At 44.8% G+C, this 13,750-nt stretch overlaps 1 protein-coding gene across 1 annotated transcript in view; it reads right to left on the reverse strand.

Annotated features, from left to right (window-relative positions):
• Nucleotides 1-13,094, reverse strand: part of TICRR (TOPBP1 interacting checkpoint and replication regulator) — a 22,285-nt gene extending 9,191 nt beyond the window's left edge. The window contains exons 1-15 of the mRNA XM_019533729.1: nt 12,425-13,094; nt 10,803-11,088; nt 9,954-10,192; nt 9,430-9,673; nt 9,015-9,147; nt 8,322-8,464; nt 5,874-6,086; nt 5,355-5,506; nt 3,868-3,968; nt 3,450-3,543; nt 3,207-3,286; nt 2,628-2,855; nt 1,449-1,545; nt 1,095-1,167; nt 400-546 (exon numbers count right to left, since the gene is read on the reverse strand). Coding sequence (XP_019389274.1) covers nt 400-546; nt 1,095-1,167; nt 1,449-1,545; nt 2,628-2,855; nt 3,207-3,286; nt 3,450-3,543; nt 3,868-3,968; nt 5,355-5,506; nt 5,874-6,086; nt 8,322-8,464; nt 9,015-9,147; nt 9,430-9,673; nt 9,954-10,192; nt 10,803-11,088; nt 12,425-13,084 — 2,890 coding nt within the window. The 5' untranslated portion in view covers nt 13,085-13,094. The remainder of the gene's footprint in view (nt 1-399; nt 547-1,094; nt 1,168-1,448; nt 1,546-2,627; nt 2,856-3,206; nt 3,287-3,449; nt 3,544-3,867; nt 3,969-5,354; nt 5,507-5,873; nt 6,087-8,321; nt 8,465-9,014; nt 9,148-9,429; nt 9,674-9,953; nt 10,193-10,802; nt 11,089-12,424) is intronic.
• Between the last annotated feature and the right edge of the window lie 656 nt (nt 13,095-13,750).

Raw genomic sequence — 13,750 nt, forward strand, 5'->3', positions numbered from 1 at the left:
GAGTCCTGGGGGACCCCACTGCCCACATCCCTCCAGGTCAAAAATGACCCGTTCACCACCACTCTGCATGTGGCCCTCGAGCCAATTAGCGACCCATTTGACTGTGTAGGTGTCAACGCCACAGTCCCTTAGTTTGTTAACGAAACTGTATACATTTCTCTTATGAGATTGGTCTTTGTGAGACTCCACAGGGTTTTCAATTAACAGAGTCTGTTTGGATTTAAACAGTGCAGGAGATAATATTTTAGCTGGATCTTGCCATACATTTGATACAGAGGAGAAGGTATCTGCTCTGAAGTTGCAGTTACCAGAAAATAATTTTTCTTTCTTTGGTGGGTGGGAGCAATGAAGAAAAGATTAACTACTAGCAGGTGCAGTGTGTTGGAAGCTCTATCCTACCTCTAGTGCCCTCATCCGAGTAGCTGCTTTTGTGCTTCACACCTTCCACAGCAGATACTGACTGACTTCGAGGCATCTTCTTTAGAGACCTTTTTGATGAAGAAAGCATATCCTCATTGAAGAGGTTCCTTCTCACCTTTGTCACCTCTGAAAACAACACAGGGCAAAAAATGAGCAGATATACAATGGAAACGTAATTCGCTCTTAATACAATGCAGTTAGAAAGGACATAAGTAAGCCTACACTGGATACTAATGAAAGCAGATAACCTTCCAGGAGTGTAAAAGAGCACTGAAAAGCTGGAAAATATCACTGGCCATGCTGTCCCCATCCTCCTCCTGGATTTCTTTTGAGAGTTAATGTCTCTGTGCTTTCTAGCTATATGGTACTGTCACAGGCTAAGGAGAAATCAGCTACTTGGAGTTCCAGATGCCAAATCATCTCTATTAGGATTACTGGAAATATAGGCTTTCAAGAATCCGAGCTATAGCAAGGGGTGTTAGAGATTTATTGCCTTATGCTATGTGTAAACAATAGTGTCATTTTTGTGCATACACAAGTGTGTGGAGTGAATTCACTCCAACTCGCACTTTTCCTCAGACCACTTTCTCAACCTATTTATTTGTATATAATGAAATCAGTCTAAGCAAAGACACACTCAGCTTTTTTGTGAAATAAAACAGAAGTCTTCATACCTTGTGCTGCCTCTTTCTGCAGGGCAGGCATCTGTTTGGGTTTCTCAGCAGCAAGGTAACAGCGAGAATTTTCCTGAAATTAAGAAGTAGCTTGATTTACTTAAGGGTTAAGCTGCTATTTTTTTTTTATTCATAAGAATCAAGCCCCTCCCCTGACCTCCCTGGAAGTTACATTTACACAGAATATGTTATCAAGTTCTGCCTCAGAATGAGGTCTGGGTAGCTCATCCTATGCACTCATTCAATGGGGAAACAACATTTGCAAGATCATGGATTCTGCACTTCTGTTTGGGATCAAAATGCTGCTGTGCCTGCAGAAGCTGCCTCACCTAATGCCCTACGGGAAAGCTTTACCTTTCTGATGAGATTCTTTGGAATTTTGGGCATTTCAACTTGGCGCAAGTTTTGTGACGTTTCTGTCATACTCCTGTGTCTGGCTAAGGCACTGTTCCTGTAGCAAGGACAAAAAAATGCAATCACAATAAAAACAGAGATGCAGTTACCAGCTATACCACAATGTCATAAGCAACTTATTTGAGTTTGCTTCTACAGGCGGGTGATTCAACTTCTCCCCACACAGGTAAAATGGTTTCTCTTTGGGATACCAGCGATGTCACATTATCTGTATTGTGAGGCACCTTTAGATGTCTGAAGATAAACAACCTTAACTGGGGCCCAAAGCCAAGGCTGAAATGCCTTTCATTTGTGCAAAAGCACACAGACTAGACCAGCCACTGGTTAGGGATCCTGAAGTAATCAGTTCAATCTTAGCCACAAATTCTCGGGAACCCTATATGCTCCTATAGCCAAGCATAACGATTTACATGGAAAAGACTTATAGATTTGCCTGGGTATTTTATTTTTATATACATGTTATTGCACGTACACAAGTGATGCTTAAGGCTACAAGGTCCCATAGTGTGCAGAACTTTCAGCACCAAAGGAGGTAAACTGCAGATTCATTGTTTCTGTGGGCTCCCTTTAGCACCTTTGCAACCTACTAAGTAGTAGAATTTCTTTAAAAAGAAAAAAAAAAGAAAAGAAATCAAATCCAAGTGCTACACTACCACCACTGAAGCACAAAAACCTTCCTGGGAAAGAAACTGGGAAACCAGTTATAAAAAAAACAAACAAACGGTGAAGCAGCATTCCAACTCTGTTACCAACCAGCTAATCAGTTGCACAATAACCAGTGCTTGCTCTGATGTCACATGGTACTAACACTCACTTTAAGGAAAGAAGTTTGCTGACTGTTGAAGTGTTACAGTCTCATAAGTTTAAACTGAGTCAGAGGCCCAAACCACAGTTCTCCATCAGCAGCCATGGCAGTACAAAGACAATGACCACCCTCCAAGTTAGGATATAGTCCCAGAAGCAAATACTTAACAGGTAATGTACACACAAGATCAGCAATTTTCAAATTGCTCTGTCTAGGTATCCAACAAGAGCCCACCAGGACAGGGACCGTAACTGCTGTAGCTAATCAGCCAGAGGACTCAGGAATGAAGCAAACCATTTCCCCTCGATTATCACCTCCTTTTCTTGGCAGATCTGGTGCGCAGTTCCTCCAGCTGTTCCGACTCTGTGCTTGGAGCTGGGGCTGATGGCAAGGATTGGGGATGGGTTGGAGATTTGCTATCCATAGTCACGGAGTCATCACTAAAAAAGTCTGCAGGCAGAACAGATGCCAGCTTCAGGGGAATCTGTGTGCCCAAACTGTAGTAAAGATTCCCAAGGATCCTCGGTATAGAATCCATATACCTGGAACGTACCATGCAGTATGTTAAACACACAATTAACCCCCCAATTCCATCTCTTGTGGGCTTTCACTTCCATGTTCTGTACCAGGCCTTTATTCAGAGTTATAAGATCCTGCTTAGACTGGACAACTCCCTGTTTTTGATGGAAGAGTAAAAGCTCTGTTGTCCTTTCTTTAGCCATCAGGATAAAGTGGACCAAGTAGAATAAGTCTGAGCTAGCACATTTCCAGGATAGTCTTACAAAGCCATCTTAAATCAATACTCAAAGCTTCACTGTTTATCCATGACAAGTACATAAGCTTATATGCCCCTGACAGCACTTAGTATTTGGTCATTATCATAAAGCACTTACAATGCTAGGACTTCCTCCAAAAACTTTGTAAGGTATCCTGGGTCTTCAGCCAGACACAAAATACGCAGCATCTCTGTCATCTGTAAGAGAGGATGAAATTAGGAAAGAGTCATACATCAGTAACTTCCAACAAGAGACCCTTTGATTAATGGTGGAAACAACAGAGACCATGTTGAGCAAGCTATAGGTTTCTGGTCAGTGACCCTATTCCTAACTAGAACACAGCCAGGCCAGTTTACTTGCCTCTTCTACCAGTTGCTCCATTTCATCGGTGCTGTTCTGTAGCAAGGGGCACTGCAGGCATGTCTCAAGGCGCAGAAATATTTGAAGCTGGCACCTATGCAGAAACAGTATGTAGTCAAACTCTTTCCAAACTATAATATTCACTAATAAACCTTTAAAAAATGGGCTTTTCTTCTTTTTCAGCATAGATGTGGTTAGTCATCTTCTCTGAAAGCATCACTTTTTATCATAAGAGCCTGTATCACGCTTCTCTGCATAGCAAGATGTACACTGAAGGGAAATTAATTCACCAAGGCAGACAGTACCAAGGGTTTGCTGCAGAAATGCATTTCTAATTGCAGTAGTGTGACAGGTAAAGCAACTACCCAGTACTGATGCAAACAGCAAGTCACAGTAAATAGAGTATCATGTCTCTTACTCTCTGACTTTGTTTTTCTTGTCAGGATTGGTACCATAGTCTTGTCGGAGGGCTTTGCTGGTCTTCAAGAGATGGCTTCTGACTCTGTCCACACAGGCTACCTAAAGATGCACAGAACAATACTTCAGAGGCTCACAGGTACTTTCATTCCTCATGTGGTAAATTCTGGCTCTATCCTATTTAAATGTATGGAAAGCAGCTCAATTCCAGATTCAATTACTCCTTTTCCTAGGGGCAGGGTTACCTTTCTTTCCCCTCTTTCTTTTTTAAGTGGTACAGGAAGTAGTAGGATGACAGTGAACAAAGGACAATATAGACCAAAAGTCATATGAGAGCTGCCACTCGTCAGTCAGTCAGACATACAACAAAATAACCTTCATAGCATAGGACACGTTAATGAGAAAGGACAAAGGATCATACACTGGCCTCTGGCAAAGGAAGGATTAAAATGATCTAACAGGCCTGTTACCATCGCTAATTGCTGTGAATTATCAGGTAGCATTAAAGCAAACCAAACCAATATTATCTCAATGAAATATTTGTCTACAGTTCTGGACTCATTAAAAGTAAAATCCAACTTGTGGAGCTTTTGGGAGGCAGGAAAAGCTGCACACATGGATTGGGTTTTGATTCCAGGAGCCTCAAAGCAGTTTTGAAATTGTGTTCCAAAAAGGCTTTTTGTCTTCATTATTTATGACCTGGCGAATTACTGAGTGTCTATGTACATGCTCCAGGGTGGGGAAGGTGGCATTTTAACTAGAGCTCCCACACAGCTGCTGAATTAAAGTACCACAGTGTCACATGTATTAAGCCCCCATGCATTTAAAAGTGACCATGGGATGCTTTATTTAAAGCTGGTTAAACAAGATCTAGATAAAGCACCCCCAACAGCCATTTTAAAATGCACAGGGGCTTAATACACGTGATGCTGCAGCAACGCCGCAGCATTCTAATTAGAACACAGAGCAGACTTGATTAATTGAGTCTGTTCCAATGAATTCTAATCAGAATGCCAAGGAACACGTGTTCAGGTAGGCTTTGTTTCTAAATAAGCTCCTACACCCAGAACCCCTGCAGCCATTTCTTATATCACTCATATAAATACATTTTCCATTTAAATAAGTACCAAGTCAGTTGACTTGAGTTCACAAAGAATTTTCCTTAGAACTCCAAGGTAATATACTCATTACAGCAGCCTGATCCTTATGTAAGTTACCCAGTCCTGGCAGAAGAACTTATGTTTCTTATTTTCTATAGACATGCACATAAAAGTAAGATGAAATAGTAGAGTTACAAAAACGGTAAGAGTTTTTCTTTAAATTCATGCTTCAGTAGTGAACCTCAGGTATAATTTTCATTAAAAGCTCACACCTCTGGAATCCCAGAGCCTGAGGTTAAGTGCCCAAAGATCCTTATCCTCACATGGAATTAACTGGAAAGACCTGTGTTAACTGACAGCATATGCACATGTGAACAGGTTTCCCTACCTCTTGCTCTGGGGCATCTTGTATTTTCAGAAACCTTTTAATGGCCAGGACCATATTCTCGGCACATGCATGCAAGAGAATATCTCCCTCAGTCACGGCCTTCTGGTAGCTTGCAGTTAAATGAGAAAGCAGCTCATCCTCCGTTTTGAAATCTGGAAGATATGCAACACAAAGTAACTAAAAGCAAGCAGTAAAGAATAGACAGAATTGGCTGCCCTTTCCAGTTAGAAGCTGTTAAAAAGAACAGCTGTTTTCTTGCAAAGAGATGGACAGACCACAAAATTTACTAAAGGAAACATTCTGAACATAGCTCCTCCAATAGCTCTGTGAAATCCAGTCACTACAAACAGTCCAGGACAGTAACCTTCAGAGAGAAAGAGCATCACTTCTGCTGACCTGAGGAGGAAGAATCCTACGCCCAAGACAGCCACCTTGGTAGGCTACACAACTATTTACTCTTCCTGCTATCTCCATATACCCTGCCACAAACTTGAGTTGACAAACCTGTCCAACACATACCTTTGGGGATTTTCAGGGCTCTTCCTCTTTCTTCCAGCTTATCATCTGATCTCTTTAATGACAACCTCTGAGGCACTTTCTCACCAGCTGGTGGGGGCATACCATCTGGCTGAAATTTCTGAGCCTTGACATTCAGTCTTGCTACATTGAGCATCTGCAGGGAGCGGGACATGGTCTTCATCTTCTGCCGGACTGGAGTTCGGGGCACTCCACCTGGAAAACACATGTGGTGAGTTTCTTCAGGCTTTGGCTACTTAGAGTTCTGAGACTGCCCATGCACACTCACCATCTAGCAGAACAATGGCATTGAAAGGCAGAAGGCATACAATAATGACATTTTTATAATTTTTACTGTCTTTAAATCTACAAATTTCAGCAGTCAGTCTCCTTTTCAAACTATGGCTCTCCAGTAAGCAAGGAAAAATGGAGGCTGCCAACTCAGAGCTGTAATGTTTTCAGTTTGCTTGTCATGAACATGGAACATTATGTCACAAACCCCCAGTGTAACTCTTAGGCACAGATACCTGTTGCATTCTCAGTCATAAAAGGACCAGTGGCCAGAGTGTGTGCTCAAGGTACCCTACAGGAGAGCTGAGACTAGAAGAACAATCCCAGAAGAGTCAAGAAAGAGTCAGTGGTAAAAGGGCCTCATTTTAGAGAAAAATGAAAACAGGAATACTCAAGTGGGGAAAGTTATAAGCAAGGAACTTGGGTTGCTCTAAGACTATCCTATTGAAACCTATGTAGAAACAGAATTGTTTTAATTCAGAAAATGAGTTTTACCACTTTCATAAAAGACTTCCATTAATTTATTATTTAAATGCTTGTGCCTAATAAAGGTTTTCTATGTTTTCTAATGACTTAGAAAAAATAAACCCTTTGAAAGTCCTACCTTCCCTTCCTGTTCCCTTAGAAGTCATAATGACTCATGTCTTCCAAATGAATTCAGGGTGTTTTTTATTATGTATTTCTAAACCAAATGGGAGCCTGAATATAAAAATGTGATATCTTAAGTACAGAAGCCCTGCTAAACAAAAAGAAGGAAATACGTCAGAGTTCACTTTGTTGTGTATGCAGTTCCCCTGCTCTATACTGGTGGGGTTAAACTTGCAAACTGAAACATAGTAGCAGTTAATCCAGGACATACAGGCAGTCCTCAACTTCCAATGCTTTGCACTTACAAGGTTTATAAATTGACACCCTGTTTCAACTTTATGACATCAGCTTCGACTTTACAACACTTGACCTGATGCAACACCACACCAGTGAACAAGTTTGTTTCATCACTCATCTCCCTGGAGAACATCCGTCCAAACTTCCTTGGACACTTTCTTTAAGAAAGTGGACAAGGCTCCAGAAAACCCTGCAGCCAAGACTCCTGAGAAGACTCCACCCACCCTTCAAAAAGTCCAACCAAGAGCCTTTCAAAAAGTCCAGCAAAGTCACCTCAAAGCAGTCCTTCCAAATCAATATGATTGCTATTTACAATATACATACATTAATGTAGCTATATTACTCATCTATAATTGATCAAGTACAAAATTCTGAGGTATTTCTGGTGAAAACAGGGTATCAGGCCTTGGTTCAGGAACGAATCCCCTATTTATAACATTGTTCCTTATGAGAAAATTCGTTCCAAGTTACGTTTCAACTTAAGACATGGTTTTCAGGAACCAATTGTGTTGCCAGTCCAAGTACTAAGAAATGTGCAATAATTACCTACTTGAAAAGGGGAAAAAAGGTTAGTGTTTTACTTTTTAAAAGGGAACAAAGTCATGTCTCTGTAGTTGCGAAAACCCAGAGAGGCTGTTCAGTTTAAGCACAATAAATTAAGATTCATAGATGCTAGGGTCAGAAAGTACCTTCAAAGGACCATCAAGTCTGACCCCCTGCCAATGCCAGGAAAAAGCGCTGGGGTCATGTGACCCCAGCCAGGTCCTTGTCCAGTCTCCTCTTGAAGACCCCCAAGGTAGGGGAGAGTACCACCTCCCTTGGAAGCCCGTTCCAGATTCTGGCAACCCTAACCATGAAGACGTTCTTTCCGATATCCAACCTAAATCTACTCTCTATCAGCTTGTGGCCATTGTTTCTGGTTATTCCAAGGGGTGCTCTGGTAAACACAGCATCTCCCATTCCCTGCTGGCCCCCAACCCAGTGAACTGAACACATACAATTTTCATGTTGCTTCATTCCTGAATGCTGTTCTTTCAATAACTAACTCTTTAGCCTGACTGGGTTGCAAGTGAAGCCAGAGCTCGTTTTATACACAAGTAACGATACCCCTTAGCAAACAAGTTAAAATCACCAAAACCCCTTCACAGAACTGTTTGCTCAGGAGAGGGCAGTCTTTAGGTTCCGGATAAAAGCAAAGCTCTGGTTGGGAACTGCAGAGGGACACAGGAAGAGCATGGGAAAGTTCAGTACCAACATAACCTATTACATACGTACGCCTTTTTTTGTAATCCCGTGGCCCAGATGGCACAGATGCTTCACCAGACTTCTTCAGATAGAATTCAGACAGACAGTTTGTCAGCTCTGCTTCAGGCTGGGATACCTCTTCCTTCTCACCAACAGAAACAGCCTGCAGCAGCCTGAGCAGTTCAAAACAGATATCAGCATCAGCAAAGAACGGGGAACCCACTGAATGTTGGCCATACCATTTGAGTTGTCAGCCCCAGTGCCCCTATCACCTAGAGAGCTTGCCCTGTTGTCCCGTCCCCTACCACACACTTTTTTCCAGATCCCCTGCTGCCCTGAACATTGCTGGGACAGTGCTGATAAAGGCAGTGGAATATATTTATTGGGTCGTGCCAGGTAGGGGGGTTTCTAGGTTTCACTCAGGAATCCCTTTGTGAGAATTTCACTATGACAAACCTTGAAGGGCTGAAGTCTGTAGTTTGTCTACCTTTAGGTATTTCTAGGGCACCTATCATCAGAGTACCCAAGCACCCAAGTCTGCTTTAAGAGTTAAATCAAGATTCCTGGTTTCTAACCCTGGTTCTTACTTCAAATAACCTGAGGAATACAGAAAATTGGCACATTAACACACACCCACCTAACAAGCCATTTATCTAGAGCTGTAGAAGTGCAAGGGACTTGGACAGAGTCACAATGTCTCTGAATAGTATTCAGGAAAATTACCTGAATGACTCCATCAACTCTGAGCTTGCTCCACAGACACTGGATAAAGGGTACCACCCTTCGACTGCTGCAGGACTCCAGCCACCTGTGCAGGACAATTCTTGTTGGACCCATTCTGGGACTGGAGTTTCTCCTGGATAGACAGAGATGAAATAAGTTAGACGGTAACTCAAGAAACGTCATGTAGCATTGCTAATCAAAAGCCTCTATAGCATCTGCTCCTTGGCACAAATGACCATTCCTTAGTATTACTCTTAGTAAAGCAAAGATACACTAGCATAACACTGCTGTGAAAGCTAGTGCATTGTGGCCCGAGCAGATAGCCAGATGGAGCAAGATCCAAAGCTAGACAGCCATTAACTATCAGACTCTGAGCGGTCAAAAGAAGATTTCCTGTCCGTTTCACTTTCCTTACCAGAACTAGGCAGATTGTCTCCAGTCAGGGAATCAATTTCACTCAACACACTGCTCACTATATTCGGGAGGTCAAAGGAGTAGTCTTGGGAAGAGTTTTCCACTACTGTTCCTTGGAGGAGGTGTCTCTGAACTTCAGCTGCCTTTTCACTACAGAACACAGTAAGAACTGCAGCACAGTCAGAGAGTGGGGACAGAACACCAGTGCAGGGGGACCAAGCCTCAGATGCAGATACTTCAGCAACCTGTACAAAGAGAAAAGATGCCTAGGTTATCTAGAGCTGTGCATACAAACCAAACCACCCCCAAGAGGGTGGGAACCTAAACCAAGGCCAACAAGCAGCTCATAGCTAGAACTCCGAATCGTTTTTCAAAGGGGTTTTAAAACAGCATGGTGCAGGCTGTTATAATATACTGGCAACACTACTAACAGAGCCCTCACTGCTGTAATACAATGCCTGTTATCTTCTTATATTGGGTGGTTTCCAGAAAGTGTATTAATCAAGTCTGGAGAACAACATTTACCAAGTATAACTCTTCTGTCGTTAGCCTTTTTACAAGCTGCTGAAACAACACATCTTCCACAGATTGTCCTGCCTGGGAGCTCTGCAGGATCCAGCTCTCTGTAAGAAAACTGCCAGCTTGTGTCAAATTCCAGCCCGTCAAGCTGCCTTTCAGGAAAATATTGACTGGACTCCGGAAGTATCTCTGGTTCATGACTAAGGGCTCCAAGATCACCTCACAGCTCCACTGCTTCTCCACACCTGTTAGAAAGGAAATAAAAAGGCACTGGATGAAGCCAAACTTTCAGCTATTAAAGAGAACATCCTGGAGAAAGCAGAAAAATCTTCAAGATGAGGCAGGGAGTGGCTCTATAGTAAATGTGCTACAGAACTGATCTTTAGTAATCCTGAAAAAAGAGACTGAAAGCACTGAGGGAGATATTGATTCAGCTCCAACACAGTGGATAAGACAACATTCACATCATCGCTGATGTGAGCTGAACCAGTCTGAAAGGGATTCTCCCATTCAGCCACATGAGCCAAAAAAAAGCTGACAGGAGAAAGCATGTCAGGAGATTTTGTGCACACTAAAGAGAGGGCACCACCACAAAGGAACTAACATTCCAGAGGTTTGTGCACAAGCAGGTAAGTAGATTCTCCAAAATCAGACTCAACAGAAATACAAGCCAATATGTACTTTGGTTCACACATCACCAGCCACTTAAGAGCTTGGCCAGGGTACTGTCTTTCTAGTTTGCTTTTATCAGAGGTCTTAAACATACTCATACTGTTCACAAGCAAAAAGCATCACAGATCTGTTTTCTAACACACAATCTATTACTGTGTATGGCCTGGCCATCCCTTTCATTACCATGCATGCTGAAAAATAATGCTCCTTTCTGTTGCGGGAATGATGCTTGGAATACAGAAGGCTTAGAGAGCAGGCAGCTCAAGGTTGAGTCAAAAGGCAGGATGGAGGAGGTCCACGGGATGAACTGTGGCTTAGAGGAACCGCACTCTCCAGGAAAGCCGGGAATGTCTGTTCTGTGGTGACCCAAACATGCAATTAAGGTCTCGGATGGAAAAATGGTGCCCCCAACTGGGCGGATCAGTTCAGCCATTGTCCAGTATCCAACATGATCTGGAGATTCAAGCAACTGAAACAAAATAAAGGAAAGATTCCTAGTTAGTGATTACTGCCCAGATAATGACATCAAGGCAAGAGAATACTTGTTACGTTTTTAGAAAACCTGGAACAAGAACTGCCTAGAAAGGTGCTATGAGGGAAGGTCCATTTACTCTTCTCTCTCTTAAATAAGCTTTCTACATCCTGAACACCAAAGCAATATGCAAGTACTTCGCAAGTATTATCTACCTAATCTCACAACACCCATGTGGAAGACATTCTTTTTAACAACTAAATAAGGCCAAAGATTTAGGCGTGTGTTCCTGATTTAGGCACCCAAAAGTTTAAACCTAATTTTTCAGATGCTAGTTAAGCAAAACAGCTTCATTTAAGTTAATGGATAAGGCACCCCATAAACCGGCTCTCTGCAAGGTTTCACATCTTCTGCTGTACCCAAGTCTCAATGTGTAACTGCCAACCCACCATGGACCTCAGCCTGCTAGATGTTCAGGGGAGAACTCCAAGTATCCCAAGTGCATTTCACTCTAAAAGGTTACAAGCCTAAAGCAGGGTTTCGCAACCTTTTAAGTAGCAAGTACCCCCTAACTTCTGACAATTTTAGTAAGTACCCCAACACTCAGTTTTCCAGGGGATTTTATATTTACAGACTAATGTGTGTCGTATGTTGGAAGAAAGGCTGTGTATATAAGGCTGTGATATGACAGATGTCTGATCCAGTGTGGGTAGGGTTGCCACCTTTTACACCAGAGGTACACAACTCAAGTATGTACCTGGGCTAGAGGTGATGCTGGCCAAAGCAGGGAGGTCTGAACCCAGTAATGCGCGAAGTGCAGCATGCCAATTATTACTGGAGAATTTAAAGCACCGCACAATGCACAGCATACCAAAATTTTTGCCATAGTTTTGAGGGGAAAAAAGGGCAAGAGAGAGAGGAAAAGAGGGTGAAAGAGAGAGTGTTGGGGTACCTGCATACCCTCTGCCTATGCCTCGTGTACCCCCAGGGGTATGCATACCACAGGTTGAGAAACTATGGCTTAGAGCAACTTGACCTCGCTAGTGGGGCTAGATCTGTGGCCTGGATCTGGCCTGTGGAACTGTCTCCTGCTCTGGGAGGTGCAGTAATTAACACAGTTACTGCTCCCCTGCCACCAAATTTCCAGACTTGGCCCCATGCGTCAGATCACAGCAGCGTTGGGCTGGCAGGCTGAATGGCACCCACGGACCCGCCCTGCACCATTCATTTGGTTCAAAGGGATGGGAAGGTTGAACCCCACTGGGCTACGGAACTGGAAGAAGATGGTTCCCTATGACTGACCACTGCAGGACGTGCCACATACTCTCATTACCTTGTACCGTTCAGCAGTGTCCACCCAGTACAGAGCAATTTTCTGTCCTGTAATCATCTCCCGGACTCTCCTGGGCAAGAGTTTCTCTGCCACCTCCTGAGAAGCAGGCAGCTCACAACAGGAATGGACTTCATTCCCCGAAACAAACTGCAGCAGCTCCCTCTGGGAATGGGGGCACGGAGAAAAGAGAAAGATGAAGTTCACAAAGCCCTCAGAGGGCATGTGGCTCTCCAGCGGCTCATCTGGAGCCACAAGCAGCTTGCTCTTCTGGCTTCTCAAGACAGGCTTGGTGGGCGAGGTGATATCCGGGCGATCCCACTGATAATCCAGCAGCGTTTCCTTCAGCACGTTCTGGGTGAGGAGGGCTCTGGGCACGGGGCCGGGCAGGTGAGACTTGCAGCTCTGCATCCCAAACCTGGCCTCCAGCTCTTCCTCAAAGTCCTCCCAGCTGCGGGGCCCCAGTTCGCGGAAGTCGCCAACGCGTGAGGCTCGACCCCGGGAGCCCAGCGAGTCGAAGAACTTGAAGCCCCAGCGGACCTTGGCTAGGCCAAACTTGCAGCCCAGGTAGTTCAGGATCCGCAGGGAGCCCAGCTGCAGCTGCTGCTTCGGCACCGGGCTGGCCGTGTCCAGCAAGAGCACCACGTTGTGGGCGCAGGGCATGGTGCCTGCCGTCCCCCTGCGCCCCACTCCTGACCCCACCACCCTCGCTGCTCCTCACTGGCCTCGGCCCCCGCCCCGCAAGCCCCCCGGCCGGGCCGTCTCACCCCCTCATTGGTCTTCCGCATTGGCCTCCCGCTCCCCCCGCCCCGCTCGCCCATTGGCCCGCGGGGCGGTGGCGGGGCCCGCCCATCTCGCGAGGCTTCGCCGTACACCCGCCCCACTCGCGAGTTGGCTGGCTGCACCGCACGAGCCGGAAGGAAGCTCTCGCGGTTCCCACTCACGTCCGCACTCCGGGCCGCGCTGATTGGCTCGGCCTGAGAGGGGACGCAGCACCCGATTGGTGGGAAGCCGTGACACCCCCGGGGAGGTGGGGCTGACGCCGTGATTGGCCGCTGGGCTGTGTTTAAAATTTAAAGGTTGGCAGGGGAGCGGGATGGGCCAAGTCGAGATAATGTGCTCTCTCTTTACTTCTGCGATGACATCACAGCCGCGATGACATCATAGCTATAACACTGCCTCCAAACCTTAGCGTTGTTCTTGTGATGTCAGTGATGGCATCATGCTGATGCCATTACAAGATGGCACCTCTGCCTTATGCTCCCCCCACCCCACATGCTGGAGAGCTGGGGGCAGCGGGTCAGGAGCGAGAGGCACTGGGCTGGGACT

The sequence above is a fragment of the Crocodylus porosus genome, unplaced genomic scaffold, assembly GCF_001723895.1.
Source record: "Crocodylus porosus isolate Cpor-Errol unplaced genomic scaffold, CroPor_comp1, whole genome shotgun sequence".
Taxonomy (NCBI): Eukaryota; Metazoa; Chordata; order Crocodylia; family Crocodylidae; genus Crocodylus; species Crocodylus porosus.